Source organism: Aythya marila, assembly GCF_965140915.1.
Source record: "Aythya marila genome assembly, chromosome: 2".
Taxonomy (NCBI): domain Eukaryota; kingdom Metazoa; phylum Chordata; class Aves; order Anseriformes; family Anatidae; genus Aythya; species Aythya marila.
Window position 1 is genome coordinate 20,587,830 of NC_139043.1, and position 17,016 is coordinate 20,604,845.

At 34.4% G+C, this 17,016-nt stretch overlaps 1 protein-coding gene across 1 annotated transcript in view; it reads right to left on the bottom strand.

The window, feature by feature from the left end:
- Nucleotides 1–1,093: 1,093 nt before the first annotated feature.
- The window catches only part of MALRD1 (MAM and LDL receptor class A domain containing 1), a gene marked incomplete at both ends in the record, with an annotated part of 250,796 nt that continues 234,873 nt past the window's right edge, over nucleotides 1,094–17,016 (bottom strand). The window contains 5 exons of the mRNA XM_082753206.1: nucleotides 1,094–1,210; nucleotides 1,987–2,043; nucleotides 3,692–3,767; nucleotides 13,187–13,277; nucleotides 13,368–13,450. Coding sequence (XP_082609332.1) covers nucleotides 1,094–1,210; nucleotides 1,987–2,043; nucleotides 3,692–3,767; nucleotides 13,187–13,277; nucleotides 13,368–13,450 — 424 coding nt within the window. The remainder of the gene's footprint in view (nucleotides 1,211–1,986; nucleotides 2,044–3,691; nucleotides 3,768–13,186; nucleotides 13,278–13,367; nucleotides 13,451–17,016) is intronic.

The following is a 17,016-nucleotide window of genomic DNA, read 5'->3' on the forward strand; positions in this document are numbered from 1 at the left end:
TATTAAGAAAAAAATAAAAATAAAAGAAAAACAAACAAACAGACCGAAACCCAAGACCACCACCCAAAACTAAGCAGTCTCATGAATGATGGAATGAAGCCAGGCTTCCATGTGCTTTTTTGTGTGGAGACTTGAAAGTCTAATAAATGTCAAGCATTTCAGATTTCCCTAAATTAACACAGATACTATCTGCTATCCAGATGTTTATTTTAATAAGTATGAAGGAGTACTATATATCTTTGAAACTTTCCAATGGGTTTTAAATTAAGTGAAAATACAGTAAGGGAAGAAAACATAAGCACAGCAGGAACACTTAAACCTTAAAATTGAAAACGACCACTAGATAATTAAAGTGGGCATTATAGAAGATGCTATATTCTAGTTTCTCTAGAAAAGACAGTTCTCTGTAAATCACTAAGCTAAAAACACCAGTAGCACTGTGGTAACCATTGTAGAGCTGACCAGAGGGAATTTGGTCAGACATGGCTTTCAAGGTTAACAATAAATATACTTAGTTAAAATAAATGTACATACCAGTATGTCACATTGCTGAACCACATACTTGAGCTGATATTCATATCCATGATTTATGACCATTTTTGATTAGCTTGATATGCTTCTAATTATAAAAATACTTCCCTTTTTCTTCTGCCCCTTGGAACACTAAAACAGCTATTTAAAATCCCTTTCTAATATAAAAATACAGAAATATTTGTTACAGAAATATTTGTCATCATTTCTCAAATAATAGGCACAAAATTATGATTCTCAGACCTCAGGAATCTGGATTGGATTAAACATTTTATTAACATACTGGAATTTAAATTGCCCAAATGTAAAATGAATTCACAGTTATAGTTACCAATACATTTCTGCATCAACAGAAATATGAAAGAAGACTACATATGTATATATGGATTTATATATATATATATTTATAGATTCCATTTTAATGTAATGTTACATTCTGAATATAATTATACCAATAAAAGAGTTATTATGTAGAGAGTTATTCATCATATTGCAAATGCTGCAGTATCATAACATACTTTCAGATTTTAGAACAAATCTTCAGGCAGAGTCACAAGCAATATTAATCCTGTTTTTTGTCTATTTTCAAGGAACTCCATAATTTCTCCATGTCTTCTGTTGCCTCACCATAGAGAGGATTTAGAAAAGAGGTAGCATTCACACCTTCATTAAATGGATACTAAAAGTAAAAACAGAACAAAATTTAAAGAAACAACTAATTCAATTCATTAGTTAGAGCATAAAAATGGCTGTAGATTTCCAAGTGTCAAAGTAATACAGGAAGTTCAAATAAATCAATAAAATCTCTTAACATTCTAGACCAGATTTTCAGCTGACAAAAGATAGCATAGCTCCACCAAAAATCATCATCAACCATTTACACCTGACTAAATCACTTAACCTTCTTCTGCATCTGTTCCCACTTTGTTTTATTTGTCTGCAGAGCTCCTTCTCCAACATATAGTATTATTTTGGGAGAATCCATGTACAGTAAAGTAACCAAAGTAGGTCACTAATTTTGTTACATGGTATTGTAATTTAAAGGAGAAACAATGTAGACATATATCTCTTGAAAGATACTTCAGTTCATTAACAGTTCTAAGTTTCTTGGCTGATGAACATATCAGGTAAAAAAAAATATAATATGAACTCTTCAGGCAAGGACTTTAATTGTTTTAAATATTTTATTCAGCATCTGTCTTACTGGAAATTTTTGAACTACTGTATGACATAACAAGCAGCTACATTAAATAGTATTGATGAAATTTCTATCTTGAGGACCTTGGTGGCCATTACAGCCCTGGTCATCTTTCTCAGAGTTCCAGAGGTGCGAATACAATGAACTACAGTATACCTTTAACTTGAAGTGGTTTCTTTCTATTACCTCTACTATAGCATTTTATTTAATAGCCCAACACATATCCTACTTTAGAAGAGAAATATTTTATTACATACCTCATGCCATGGAGAAACACTGATTTGAACAGTGGGTGAGGTGGTGTACCTGGGAGACTGTAAAAAGACACAACTGTTTCAGAATATTTTTATTGAGCTGCAAGTGATATTCAGGAAATACCATTCCATGTGGTTGTCAAAGTAACACACCCTGTGAATGCAGAAGTGCAAACAATAGTGTAGACAAGTGTGTCTCAACACTAGGTTTGCATAGTTTAAATGTTCAGAAAAAGTACAGTGAGAATTGTTCTTTCTTTATGAAATATAGATGCCCACAAATACTTAACTTGTGGGTATTCAGTCTGAGATAAGAGTTGTCGCTCATGTTTTATAGTATCTTTTGATTGGTGATACGTCATTTGGATGTAAGGTTCATCAGTCTTAGGCAAAACTCCTGACATAACTCCTGTTTTCTCCTTTAAAGGAAGAATTAGTGAAAACACATATATTCACAGCCTTAAGGAAAACAGGAAAATCTGGTACAGCATTGGACTTCAAACACAGTGCCTGGAGCTGTCTTCTATGAAAATCTCTCTCCAGATATTGTGCTTCTGTTTTTTGAGCTTGCTACTAAATGAAGCATGTCAGGAATCTATTTTAACTAAAATACAAACGTCCTGATAAATTGGACATTATTGTGATGGGAACATTTCCAACGTGGAGCTCTCACAAATCCAAGCCTATAAGTGAATTAACTTGATCTAATCTCTCTAAAATAATGTGTACAACTTTTATAAAAAGTAAATGAGATGACATAATTAATCCTGTTCAAAACTGTGGTGGAATCTTATATTATTGACTGTGGAAAGGACAAGGAAATTTTATTTTTTTTTCTATTTCTAACCAAACCTAATCATTTCAATGCTAATAGTATCAAACTGAAGATGTTTTAAATTTTATTTGGTTCCTAGTAAATCCAAGGTCTGTATTATTTTCAACAATAAATAGCAGACAGCTACATTTTAAGTCAATTATATTTCTCTTGTTACATGTAAAACATAAAGTTTAGCTACCACTCTAATGTGATAGTTAAATCTAGCCTTGAAATATTTTACTGCACTATGTTCACTTTTAGACATATATTTTGTTCGCAAACTTCTTTATTACTACAGAAGTCTCTTAATGATGATCACCAAATGGCATGAAGGAAAAACATGGTCAAGGATCAGATACTGTGTAGACTTGTTTGTTTAGTTTCAAGATGAATTTTATAGTGATGGAAACAGTAATGCACATTTTATTAAATTTATGTGAGTGTGCAAAGACAATTTGAGTGATGAATCGTGTAAATCATGTATTATGTTTGTAGTATTGTTTTATTTTATTTTATTTTGTTTTGTTTTGTTTTATTTTATTTCATTTAATTTCATTTTTTTCCAGAAGCAAAACATGGACATAAGTCCCAGTGAGCTTTTCTTTGATATGTTTAGCCAAATACTTAACGTAAAACCTCTTTTTCTTTTTTTCAGATTCAATAGCCCACAGCCAGTATTTGTTTAAAACATGTTCACAGAACTGAATTGATTTCAAATCTGCCTCTGTACTGAAAATGTACTGGAACTGATCTGAGTGATGCAACAGTTTAGTCTTCTTTTATCAAATAGCATTTAGTGAGGAATTACACAGTTTGTTTTAATGGGAAAACTATTTGATATTAACAACCTCATATTTTTCTGAATGTATAGGAACAGCTATTGCTGCTTACCTTTGCTTTCCCAGGTGAATTAAGGTCTTCATACAATGGGTTGGCAAATGAAGTATTAGTCGGTTCCTCTAGTTTCCTTGAAAAGTCAAGAAAAACAACAGCAACAAAACACAATATCACACAGGTTGTCAAAGAACCAGGTAATTTCATGATGAAAAAGCCTTTTTTTTTTTTTTTAAAAAAAAAAAAAAAAAAAAAAGATGGCTAAATATATTCCCAATTGAGCTCTACTGAAATTAATGAAAATAAACCAATGTTCTGTATAAGTGTGATACATTAAAATAATTATTTTTCATTTGTTTCTGTTAAAAAATATAAAGCTATTAAATATTCATTAAATGCAAGTACCGCTATACATTAGACAAAACAAGATATTAGCTAACAAATTGCATTGCTATAATGTGTATGAACTTTTAAAATTTATTCATGAAAACTTACATTTTAGGCCATTTAAATAATCAGAAAGTTCTAAAGTTATAAGAGTTCTTCATAATTTTGCTGGAAAGTCAGGAATATTTTAAGAATCACTGAAGTTATTGGAATACCAATATGATCGAATGCAATGCCATAAGCAATTTATAATAGACAAATAGGAGAAATTGTGCTAATTATGGGTCTCCTGTTCATTACCTCAGCTGGAAGGTTTTTGTTTGTTTGCTTGTTTGTTTGTTTGTTTGTTTTATCATGAAAGACGTGGCTACTGATTCTGCAAAAGCAATGTCTATTTGGGGATAGCACTTTCTACCTAGATCTTTTTTTTTTTTTTTCCCATATGGTTGACTTCAGAAGAGCTCCATTTAGCTTTTGGGTATTTTTTTCCTAATGCTTTTATGATTAAGAGCATATGCATAGCTTTGTGTATACAGAAAGCTGTATTTGTATTTGCTTTAAGCATTATCTCCCTATTGACTGTTAGACGGGCTCTGAAAGGCAGCAGTGAAGGGACAAGAGCAGCCACCGAGATACGGCTGATGGAGTGGTTGGGAAGGGAAGCTGTTGTTCCTCAGTGAGAGCTGGGGGCGAGACACACCACTTGATTTCTTTTGCAAAAAAATTGAAACCAGAATGGATGCTTAGAACAATGACACAGGTAGGCTACAAAAATATATCCCCTTATGAGTTAAATCGGTGCAAGAAAGGCTAACAAAGATATGTCTCCTCAAATTCTTTCACTGGACTATCAGAAAGCGATTCCTTCTAAGGTTAGTTTCATTATTCAGTTTGATTACCTGCCATGACAATGAGAAGAACTGAAAATTTCAACCTGTTGATTTGTTCGTGTGGTCTTAATCATAACCTTAATTATTCACGGTATTCTGATGCTTTTAGTTAGTTTAGTGAATCTATAATATGTTGGATTATTTATATGCATCTTAAGTGTATATTTGCATACTAATCCTCCTGAATAAAGGCCATAAAAATTACACAGAATAGATTTTTACTCCAAAATCACACTATGTTTCACAAAACCTGAGGCCAAAAGAAAACCAAGATAAGAAGTTTTCAAGAAACTTGACTTTGCTTGTAAACCAGTGCCCAAAGGGCCAGATTTGCATGCCTTAATTCTGGTGTCTCATTTAGACATCAAAAACCAACTGTATGGGATAACAACATGATAAGGAATTAAACACTTAGGTTCTGCTTATAGTCAGCAGAGGCACTTCCAAAGGACGAGTCACACAATTCACAGTGGGAACCACCTTTAAAGTGCTGGTAGGAAGTGATATGAATAGGGATGGCTCTAATTCTCTTTCATTCCCTACTCCCCCATTGACCTTACAGAACCTGTGCAAGGCATATACATATTACATATCTGAGCAAGAACACATTGAGTACTTAGGTGTGTCCTGATGGAAAGGAGACTGAACACACGTCTCCAGCTTCCTCTGCAAATCCATTAACCACCAGGGTGTTGCACAAAACTGTGGGCACAAACAAACAAACAACAACAACAAAAAAAAAACCACCAAAAAAGCATTGACTATTTTCTTCAACAAATTCTCTCTCCTTGCTGTATTTAGAACTGAAAATGGTGGTCCTGCCTGTGTGTATGAGGTTTTCTTAAGCATAACAATTCAAACTTGCTCAGAGTGTCCAGCATATTTCAGATGTCCCTTCACTTTGGGTCTGAATCACAAAAGAGCTTATGTAGTTGGGCACCTAATCTGAGGGGACCACGGGAATTTTATGTGCATAATACGGGCATTGTTTGAATTTACACAACCCAGATTCAGATGAAGTGGAGAGTAAGCTTTGTTAATTGCTATCCTGTTCTTAGGATTTATTTATTTTTTTCAAAACAGTATTTTGGATGTCACTTTAAGTGTATTACCTTGCATATTACATATAGACTATACATATATGCATATATATCCCGTATTCAAAGGTATTTATACAAACATATGTATGGATGCACTCTGTTTGTGAATGTAGCAAAAAATTATTTTAAAGTCTATACCTTAAAAATAAGGATAAAGTCTTATCCTTAAAAATTTCTGAAATCTTTTGGATGACTTAAAAGACCTCAAAGAATATACAAATGAAACTTTAGTCACATGTTTACACAAATGTTATAATCCATCAGCTGGATGAGGTGGTAATTGCCTGAAGAACGTGCTTAGGAAGTGAGATGATGCACTCGTTACTTTACATGTTGTACGTACATCCCTAGAAATGCAACACATTATATTTTTTGTTAATTAGAAACATGAAGCTTTCCTTATTAGAGTAAAGCTGTGTAATGCTCACTCCACTACTCTGTCTCCAATATAGTTACTGCTAAGGAAAGCAAAAAAGTGCAGTATTACTCAGTAGGATAAGTATTGCCATCTGGTCATCAGTTTACATCCTAATTTTAAACTGCCTGATTGGGCAGCTGAACTAAATGTATTATAGTAGCTTGAGTTAAGCTAATTGTTGCAGTGCTTGCTGTGACTTGTTATAACTGAAATATTACCCTCATTGGAAATATTAACCTCATTGCTACAGTAAGTATATACAGTATACATACAGTATATGACCATCATGAAGTCTCATGATGGGAAAAAAGTTACGTATGTGTTACCACTCTACAATAAGGGCAAAGGTAACCCATCACTCACAAAAACAATGAGTCAGAATAAATTTGAAATGTTGATAAATGTCATTTATGTAGAAAAGCCATAAATGCCAAGTTCAGGAAATTGTAACAAATAGAGAATGAGAATAATTAGTGTTAAAAAGCCAAGCATATGATGCTTTAGGAAAGGAGAAAAAAAAAAAAAAGACAAAAAAAGACTCAAAAGTGGGTGTTTGAGTTCCAGAGGGAGGTGGGTTTTCTAACATAACCATAAATACCACAATAGGAAAGGAGAGGATTAATCATCTTGGAATGCACACCAGGTCACGTGGGTCATAGCTTTGCTAAAGTCATCTGTATTCCTTAGTAACAAAAAATACTACCTTGTCATATAGGGTTTTCCATACAACCCTGATGGGAGAAAATTATATACTCCACAAAATACCTTCAAGAGTAGAAAGGGACTGTTGAGTAACATCATGATTTCTAAAATCAAAGTATCTAGAAAATCAAAGTATCTAGATTTGATTGATTTGGATGTAGCAAATCAGAATTCTTCACTTTTCCATGTACCTCTCAAAGAAAAATCAAGTATTTCTCTTTGTCAGTGCACAATTTTGTAGGTAATATATAATACAGAAGAATGTTTATCCTCAGGTTTATAACAACAAAATTCTAGTGAACCAAAATCACAGAATCACAGAATCATCCAGGTTGGAAGAGACCTCCAAGATCACCGAGTCCAACCTCTGACCTACACTAACAAGTCCTTCACTAAACCATATCACTAAGATCTAAGAGTCTATTACAATTAAAATACTAATTAAAATAATCCCTTAAAATAATCCTTTATACTGGTTTCAAAGCTTCTGTTCTAAATAGTAACAATAACTCAATATCTCAATTTACAAAGCATTTATAAAACTTTTTAAATTAAATGTACATTTGCAACAGTAAAGTACGTTTTGCATATCCCACAGAAGAAATGGGAGACAAGATGCAAGGAGGGAAGACACTCCAAAAGCTTAATTTGGAATCACTCTAAGTCACTTGGTTGCTTGATTAAGTTATTAATATCCTGCCTGGGCTTCCTAGGTCTGTATCTTTTACAGTTTTGGTCACTTAGGAAACGTTATATGTATATGTATATGTATATGTATATGTATATGTATATGTATATGTATATGTATATGTATATATGTGTGTGTGTGTGTGTATATATGTATGTATGTATATGTATATATGTATATATATAGTCCTTTGTATCTTGGTGACACTGAAGGCTCCAGACCAACCAATTTCTTCTATTCTTTCAGCATGTGATCTTCATTTTCTTTGCTTTCTTTCCTATGTGTGATGGCCATGAAATTTCAGAAAAACTCTGAATAACAGCAGAAAGAACCGAGTATCTCTTGTTATAGCACTGTTTTTTATGCTTCAGGAAAAAAAAAATCTATGGAAGGAATGGATTAGGACAGAAAAACTAGACTAATAAAATAACAAATATGTCTCTCTCTTTTTTTTTTTTTTTCTTCACAACTACATCTTTTTCTCTTATTCCACACAAAGAATATCTGTTTCCCTCCTAGTTCACAAGTGGAAAACAACTGAAATAAATGTTGAAATAATTATCTTATAATCTGTTTATCACTTTGAGACATAGGAACAGAAGTATAGCAGCAACCACCTCTAGCAGTCTTTCAGATGTCCCTTGAGAACCTTCCCTGGAATACACTATCTATTCCGCCACACCAAACTTCCACATGGCTTCCAAGCCATGTGGCCTAATTGGAGAGGGTACTGAGGACAGCAACTGGGAATGTTCATATTTGTAAGGAACATTTAACTGTGAAGAAAGGCTGAAAGCACCGAGCTTGCTCAGACTAAAGAAAGCAGACTGTAAGGACTATAAAATTTGCCTTCAAGTATATAACAAGATTTTTGCAGGGATGAGGGGAATGTTCATTTGTACATCTCCATGGCAAAAGGACATGAAGTATTGAACTTAAATTGCAGAAAGACATTTTAGCAGTTAGAAAAACTTTTTAAGTTTCTATCTGTAGTACCAAGATTGCCTGAGGAGGCCATCAAATCCATGTTGCTAGAGGTCTTTAAGTGATGTATTTGAGTCCCTCTGTAACAGGATGAAGGATGACATTTGTGTGTCCTATTTCCCCATGATTTTCTGTCATTCTAAAATACTTTCTCCAAAGTGCTGTTTTTCACTCTCTTGCCTGTGTGATACAATATAGTATGAGTATTCTTTGGAAAAATTTGTGTTCCATGCTCATTTTGACATTAAGCACGTTAGTGCATTATCATTGCAGCTGATGGCACAGAAGAAACAAGCTGAAAGGATCCAAAGACATTGACTGCATTGGAGCCAATCACAAAGAAACACAGCTTAGCTGGATAGAAGGCATTTGAGTTTCTTTGTGTGTGTGTGTGTGTGTGTGTGTGTGTTTTGTTCTTGAAAGTAAAATGAAGCATGAGAAGGCAGCTGCAATAAATAAAAGCCAAAGTGAAGTTTTATTTCTATTCGGTCAATAGAGACAGATGCCACTGAAGGAGTGAAGTAACTGGCAGCCTTCCCTTCTAACCTAGAACACGTCATCTCTGGAGCATGTACAGGAATGTGAGAAACATAAGCTTCCTCCAATTTGGGTATTCTATACAAAAGTTTCACATATCCCCAGCTGGGATCTGGGAAGTTGCTTGCATATCTGAATGCCACTGTGGTAATGAAATCCACTGCTGCCAAGCCATGTGGCAGGCTGCTTTTGTCCATTAGTAAATAAACTTATGTGATGACTTCCAGCAACTCCCACTCAGGCACTGAAGATTTTAAAGCCTGCAGATCAGAGATGAAATTATTGCTAAAGAGAGTGAACATACTTTCTGGGTTGGAGAGAGGGGATAAGGCACTAACACTCCTTCCAGTGAAGAAAAGAAGGATGTAATGTAACTGTCAGGTTCTCACCACTGCTAGCAACACTTTCTAAGGCTGCAGGTGACTAAGGAGTCACCAGCCTATCCCTTCTGCTTGCTGGCTAGTTTGCTAGTGAAAAACAAATTAGTTCTGTTGGACTCTAAAACTTTTCCTCTAGTTCTTGTGCACACTCTTGTGCCATTTTCTTTGAGCTACAGATGGATCTGCACTCCATTTAAAAATGTTCTAAGAGCTAGCACACATTAGTGTGCTTCTTTGAGGAGCATCTACAAATGCCTGCACATGTGGTTCTATAGCAGGAAGGAACAAAGGAGACTCTTACAGAAGTTATTAAAAAATAGCCAGCAAAAGAATTTATCAAAAATCAGTAAACTTTTGCTCAAGTTTGCGAAAGCTTCATTGTGAAAAAGTGGCCAAGCAGGCAACCTTATGTATGGAGTATGTATGGAGTATGGAGTTCCTCTAATGCCTAACACCTTTAAGAAGACAACATGACCTAGGAAGTCTAAGAGTGGACACAAACCTTTGAAACAAAAATGAGTTGTAGGAAAGCATAGTGTGCATAATTTAATGCCTCAAGTTCATCAAATTGCCTTTAAAAAAATGAGGAGAAAAATCTTATGCCTCTGTGTGGTGCTGTCACATTGTACATTTCCAGCCTTATGCGAACACAAGTCACTTCTTATTCTAAAGCTTTATCTTAAAGTTCCAAACACTGGCTACATTTTGGCTTGTCACTGCTGATTGCTGATTAAGTAGTTAAGGAATAAATTGCATTAGTTTACTGCTATGCTTCCAGCTATGATTTTTATATACAAAATCATGCTAGTTACTAGGTAGTTGAAGATGGAGAGACCATCTGGATGAGTTTATGTTCTCAAATTCAAAGTTTCAGATATAATTGTTTTCACAAATTCACAATTTCAATCAAATTATCATTCAGTAGTTAGACTAGTTCTTGATGAAGACTATAAAATGCATTTTAACTAACATTTTAAGTCAACTATAATTAAAAACAATGAACATATAAATTTAGATTCTGTACCATGGGTTAAAATCTCCATCATTATAATTTACCGTTTTGGCTCCAGTGAAAACAATCAAAACCAGAATGAACTCTTCTGTGTAAACAATCTAACCTGATTCTCTTCATTTCAGAGCTGTTTCCTTAGTGCAATAGTGAGAAGATACTTGTTCAACTCTGTTTAACTTCATACCTAACAAGAGTCTAAAATGTTCAGTATGTTGCAACATGGTACCTTTTCATGTACAAAAGCAAACAAAGAAACTCGAATCCCCACCTCTCTAGGTGTTTTTGTTTGTTTGTTTGTTTGTTTTAGGGCGTATATAATTACAAGAAATAAAAAAAAATAAATCCCTGAATAGAGATATGAAGGTGGAAGAGAAGTAGAAGACACTGCAGTAAACCTTGACAAACATTCATGAAAGCAAATCATAAAAGAAGGTGTTTAGAGCACAAGAAAAGTAGCTTAAGAAAATAATATGATTAATAAAACAAACAAGTTTTATTTGCAAAAATATTAATTGAAATTACAAAAAATAAAATCAAGCAGCTCTTGTAATACACCTTATCTTGCACCTGTGAGGTGCTTTTCCATATGTGTACTTTAGCAGGTTGTATAAATGGAAATGAATTAATTCTTAAAGCCTCTGTGAAGTAAGATAAGGCAATGCTATTATTCCCACTTAACAGAAGGTGAAGCAGACATAAAGAAAGTAGGTGAAGCTATGCACTCAATTAACAGTAGCACAACTACTAAAAGTTCTTGCTTCCCCATTTTCCTTCTGTGTTTATAGACAACTATCTGTCAAGGGTAATGTGCAGTGTTAGGAAAGGTGTCAGCAGCAATAACATCATTATAGGAGTCTGTACAGTTGAGTAGATCATTTGGGAGATAACATCCCCAAAGAGAGAAAGATTTATAGCAAAGAAGAGGCTTAAGGAAAAGAGACATATTTGAAGATGAATTCTGGAGAAAAAAATGTGGGGTGAGAGAAATCTAACACAAAAATGCGAAAGGCAATTCACTACAGGAATTCCTGAAATGGACAACACTGTTAGGTACCCGCTGATAGAAAAGGATCTAGCAGAATACATAAAGAGATAGGCAGAGAGAGAAATACAAATGTTATAGGAAAATAAAAAAATAGGAAAAAAAAAAATCTTATCTTAGGAAGATGAGAGAAACTAGAACTTATCAGAGAAGGAAGTGCTAAGAGAAAAGGGATCTGTGAAACAATGAACCATCAGTCAGGGGTATGTCTTAAATAAACTGGAATCAAATAACTGGATACACAGAGATCCCTTTACCAGTACTACCAGTAATGTTATCCAAAGCACTTGAAATAAATTTTGAAATAAAACAACACCAATTTTGTTGTTTTGTTGCTGTTGTTGTTGTTGCTTTATTCAGTAAAGATGATCTCTATGCAGTGGGCTGTCAATATAATGACTAATTAGTACTTGCTGTTTACACAGTACTAATAGCAAGCATAATACTAGATGGAAGAAACATGTATTCGGGAAGAAAAATTGCCATCTAGAGCTCTCCTTCACCATGAGTAAGACCAGTACTTGAACCACAAGCCAAGAGTCTGTACTGGGGTGGTGCTAGTGAAAGACTAGACAATGGGTGTGAGATGAAGAGGTAGAGGAAGTGGGTGGAAGGAACAGATAACATGTCATTGGTGAGGCACATCTAAAGAACCACTGATTAAGAGGCCTAATACAAAATTAAACAGAAAATCAGATTGTGAGTGTCTGTAGGAAGTAAAGGAGAGAAAACAAACACAATCATTTGTGGATAAGGTCACATGATTCTGCAGTTTATCAGCTTGTATTTTTCCAATTTATCAGAGACTTTTATACAAAACACTAGTCTTTTAAAGTGGAGAAAAAAAAACTAACACTTCTTCCATCCAGTTATGACAGGTAAAGGGAGAGTTCTCGTATGTCTGTAAGTGTTGAAATATTTAGGGCAAAACTGTTCCTTTAAGGCAAAACCATTCCTTTAGGGCAAAACCGTTCCTTTAGGGTAAAAATGTTCCCCCAGGGAAAATTCTTAACAGTAGCTTCAAGAAGAGCTGTGAACCTGCCTTTAAAAAACTAATTTAGCCCCAGAGATTTCAAGAAACCACAAATACATCAAATTTTTCATATTTAAATGCCATGTACAAAAATCAGGACTACTGCTCTTAGGATGGATTAATTTTATAATTTAAGAATAATTATATAAAGTTTAATCAAACTAATCTAAAAGTTAAGCTATAACTCATTGTCTCCAGTCCGGGTTCCACTAAGATCAAAACTAGGTTGTTGCAAAATTAGGTTTTATGTTTAGTGTTGCATATGTAGGCACACAGACTGTGGGGATATTTAAAAGTTGAAACCAAGGAGACTGGGCAGTTAGCCATTGTTTTGTGCCACATTTGTGTCTGCTTTACACAAAATAAAAGTTTCACTTACATTTCAGGCTCTTTCTTCTTCCATAGGAAACACAAGGCAGCAGCTGCAATTTTAATCAGCAAGAAACTGATACACAACCCAATCCAAATATCTGCAAAAATCAGAGCAATCAAAGGCAGTAATAAGAAAAAGGAAACACTTGAAGAATGAATAGAAAGGTATTTCTTTTTTCCAGACCCACCTTTTCGAAGGAGACTTGAAATTGGAGGTTGAAGAGGCTTAGCACTTATGTGACAACGGTTTCCTTTCCATTCTTTTCCACATCTGTGAATAAAACAAAAATTTCTGAAAAAGTGAGAAGCAAGAATCATAAGCTGTGATGAGCAAAGAAGAAATAAAAATCCTTCAAGCTTTTCTGCCAGTGACCAAAGCTCAATAAGGAGTCACAAAGACTTATAGAATGAAATTTAAGTTAGAAATACATGAAACAAAGAATCCTCCCCACACAAAACAAAACAAACAAAAACAAAACATAAACCCATCAAAATTCAGACTAGAATTGTCTTCCTTACCCATGTTGACATAGTATAGTTATCCTCACAGTAAAATAAATCTGACTCATTTCACTTCTCATTTCCCTACTTTCCCTCATGTGAGGGTTAAATACATTTCTGAACTGGGGATCTGGGACCCTAATATAGAGAAAGATACACAATTAGAGATGAGAAAGTTTTCTCTCCGTATCTGTCTCTTTTTTTGTTTTTCTATTTCATTGTAAAAAAGATATCCATTCAACAAATGTCTCTTCAAAACCTAAATACTCAATTTGAGCTAACAACTGTAACCATATCAAATTATAGTAAATTTGCTGTTTAATTCAAATGCAATCTTAATTTGAAGGAACCAAAATACAAACTGACATGAGCTTTAAAGTTCTTGCATAACAGTTAATTACAGTGCCCAAGTGTGTATCATTTCTCTCTTTATTTGTTTTAGCTTTGGGCTAGTAGCTTTTATTTTGTCCTTCACTACCGGGGTAAAGAGAACTGGGTCTCGTCTGCCTCTGGTGAGATGTGGCCATTTGGATTGCTCCACACAGTTCTTCTGGGTACTCCAAGGAATCACAAATTGCACTAGGTACCTATACGTACACACCCCAAATCAAGATTAGTGTGAAGGGTACTTTACACTGTAAAGGTTCTTTATATTGTAGAGGTATAGCTGTGTATTGACAACTAAATTTCAGGCATCACATTTAATGATCTGAATCCCACTGTGACTGTCTCACTGGGTTAACTTCTATCAGCTTTTCAATTATCTGAGTGACTGGTGGTTTAAGAACTCCAAATTGTATTTTATTATTTTTTTTAAGAAAGAAGTGACAGCAGTAATCCAGTTTCAGTCCTACTGATGTTGCATGAATAGGAAAATAATTTCACTTCTCGTGTCTTCTTTTTACGCTTTCACAAGCAATTAATTTGGGGGAATTTTACACTGAGCAGCTTTCTCACTGTAATATCAACATTTTTTTCATAGTCACCAATTTTTATGATGTGACTTCATAACTGTGATTTGCTCTCCTACCCTTATATGTATAATATGAAATTTCTTATATACACAATTCAATCTTTAAATTAATGTTGTTTTATCTGAACACATGAGAAAGAATGCTGAGCTGTTTTTCATGGGTTAGTACATGTTATTGTCTATGTGCTGTATCCTAGCAGCTGCACTCTAGGTTAACTGAGGCATTCTGGAGAGAGGGGAGTATTTCACTTTCCTGGAAAACAACGGAGTGTGTTCAGATGTATGTAGGGAGAGGCCAGTTAGGATGATAGGAGCATCAAGCATATGTCTGCAGCCTCACTGAAATTTTGGAGAATCCTGAAAGGATCAGGTTGTGTCTGAACACAGATTTATATCCTAGTCTCAGGGATGACTAGAGAAAGATGACTTCACCAAAGACCAAAAGAAACTGATGTGGAATTTGTTTTGACTTATGGGACCATGTTGTATGAAAAGTACCAAGCCTACTCAGACAAAGATAGCAAAGATTTGTATAATCCATCTTGTACCACAGACCTGAGTTTTCTCCGGTTAAGGAGTTACTTTGTTCAAGGTTAGTAACTGGTATATTAATGAAGCCTAGCATTAGAGACTAGAGCCAGTAGTATCTTCTGACATTCATTTTAAAGGAAAAGTGGAACAATTTCAGCTGACAGCTCAAGCTGTGCTCGAGACCCATTGTACTCAGTGACTGAAAATACCTGGTCCCTTTAGTCCTCCTTCTTCTTCAGGATACTACAAAAAATCATGTCATCCATAAGCTGTTCTTTTATGCAGACTGATGATTTTATACAAATGTGAAATTGCTCTTGGGCTCATACCAAGCCCTGTGGATCCATGTAGAAACATTGCAATCTGATGGTAATCACCCATCAAAATCATTTTCTGATTGCTCTCGATTGTATAATTTCCTTTCTTCCCATTTGCCAGATTTTCTGCTGAGCTAGATATGCTTTTAACCAAAATTGCCCTCTTTCTTGTCACTGCAGAACTTACTTGACTGTAAAAGTAAGAAAGAGAAAACAGATTTGCAGCTGTGCACAAGCACTACTCAGATATGGCAAAAGAGGTGCCATCTGTTGCACTGCAGCCACCAGGGCATGGTGCACCTCAGAGCTGCAAAGACATAAGCAAATGTTTATACTGGTATGAGTATGGTGAAAACCTACTACCTAGTAATAACTAATTATATTTTCATGTGCTATTATGTTCCCATTTAATGATGAAATATATCTATTTATTCAGGCTATCTGTATTCGAATAATGGATAACTGTCAAATACCTTTTAGTCTTACAGGAATTTTATCTTTTTATACATTTTAATATATTTTATAATTGACTATGAACTAACTTATGTTGGCTACTTATTCTCCTCTAAATGCCTCAATCCTAACAGAATGGTTTTATGTTTCATGGCACATACCAATTCGGTAACTGATTTCTGACTATCAGTGTGTAATTTTGGCCAGTGAAATGACTTTCCACTGTGTGAAACTGCGTTGCTATTGCAAATGTCCTCTAACATCTGCATTTTAATGTCCTCTAATATCTGCATTTAAAAAAAAAAAAAGTGACAAATGGATTAAGTTGGGGTAAGAATAGTATTCTAAAACTTGGTAAGTAATTTGGAGAAGTTCAAAAACAAATTGGTAGGGAAAAACATTGTGAGGCAAGTAGCATGGTAAGTATTTATAAGAGGTAGAAGACAAAGAAAAAAATGATAGTAAGGCCAATATAGCTAATTATCAAAACAAAACAAAACAAAAAACTGAAGATGGAAAAGGATTACTAAGGAACAAAAACCCTGAAAAATGATTGTATAGGTTGGTGAAGATTTTCTACTTTTAGCTTTGTGCATATATTTATTTGTTCATTTTCATCTTTGGAAGGGGAAATTAGCAATCATCCCCACCAGTGAGTTAAAATATTAAGTTATCAGAAAAATCCAAGTTATAATTTGAAAAGCCACTGAACTCTTTTTAAGAATTGGCTGTTCATACATAATTTGCAAACATCTTCTCAAGTAAAAAACAAGAGAAAAATAGAGCTACAGCTTGTTGAGAAGCCTACAGCTTTCAGTAAAGCTGGGAAAAAACAAACAAACAAACAAACAAAATCTGTTCATTAACATCTTTGTCTCTCAACTGATACAGATGCTGCATGAGGCTTCTGCTGAAAAGAAGCATTTCTGTGCACAGAGCAGGGAGAACTTGCATTAAATATCTCAAACAAGATTGTTTTATTGATGTTTTACAAGACTTTTATCCTTTTATGTTTATCTTACTCTGTAGAAACTATAGCTGACTACAGTGCTATCATTGTGG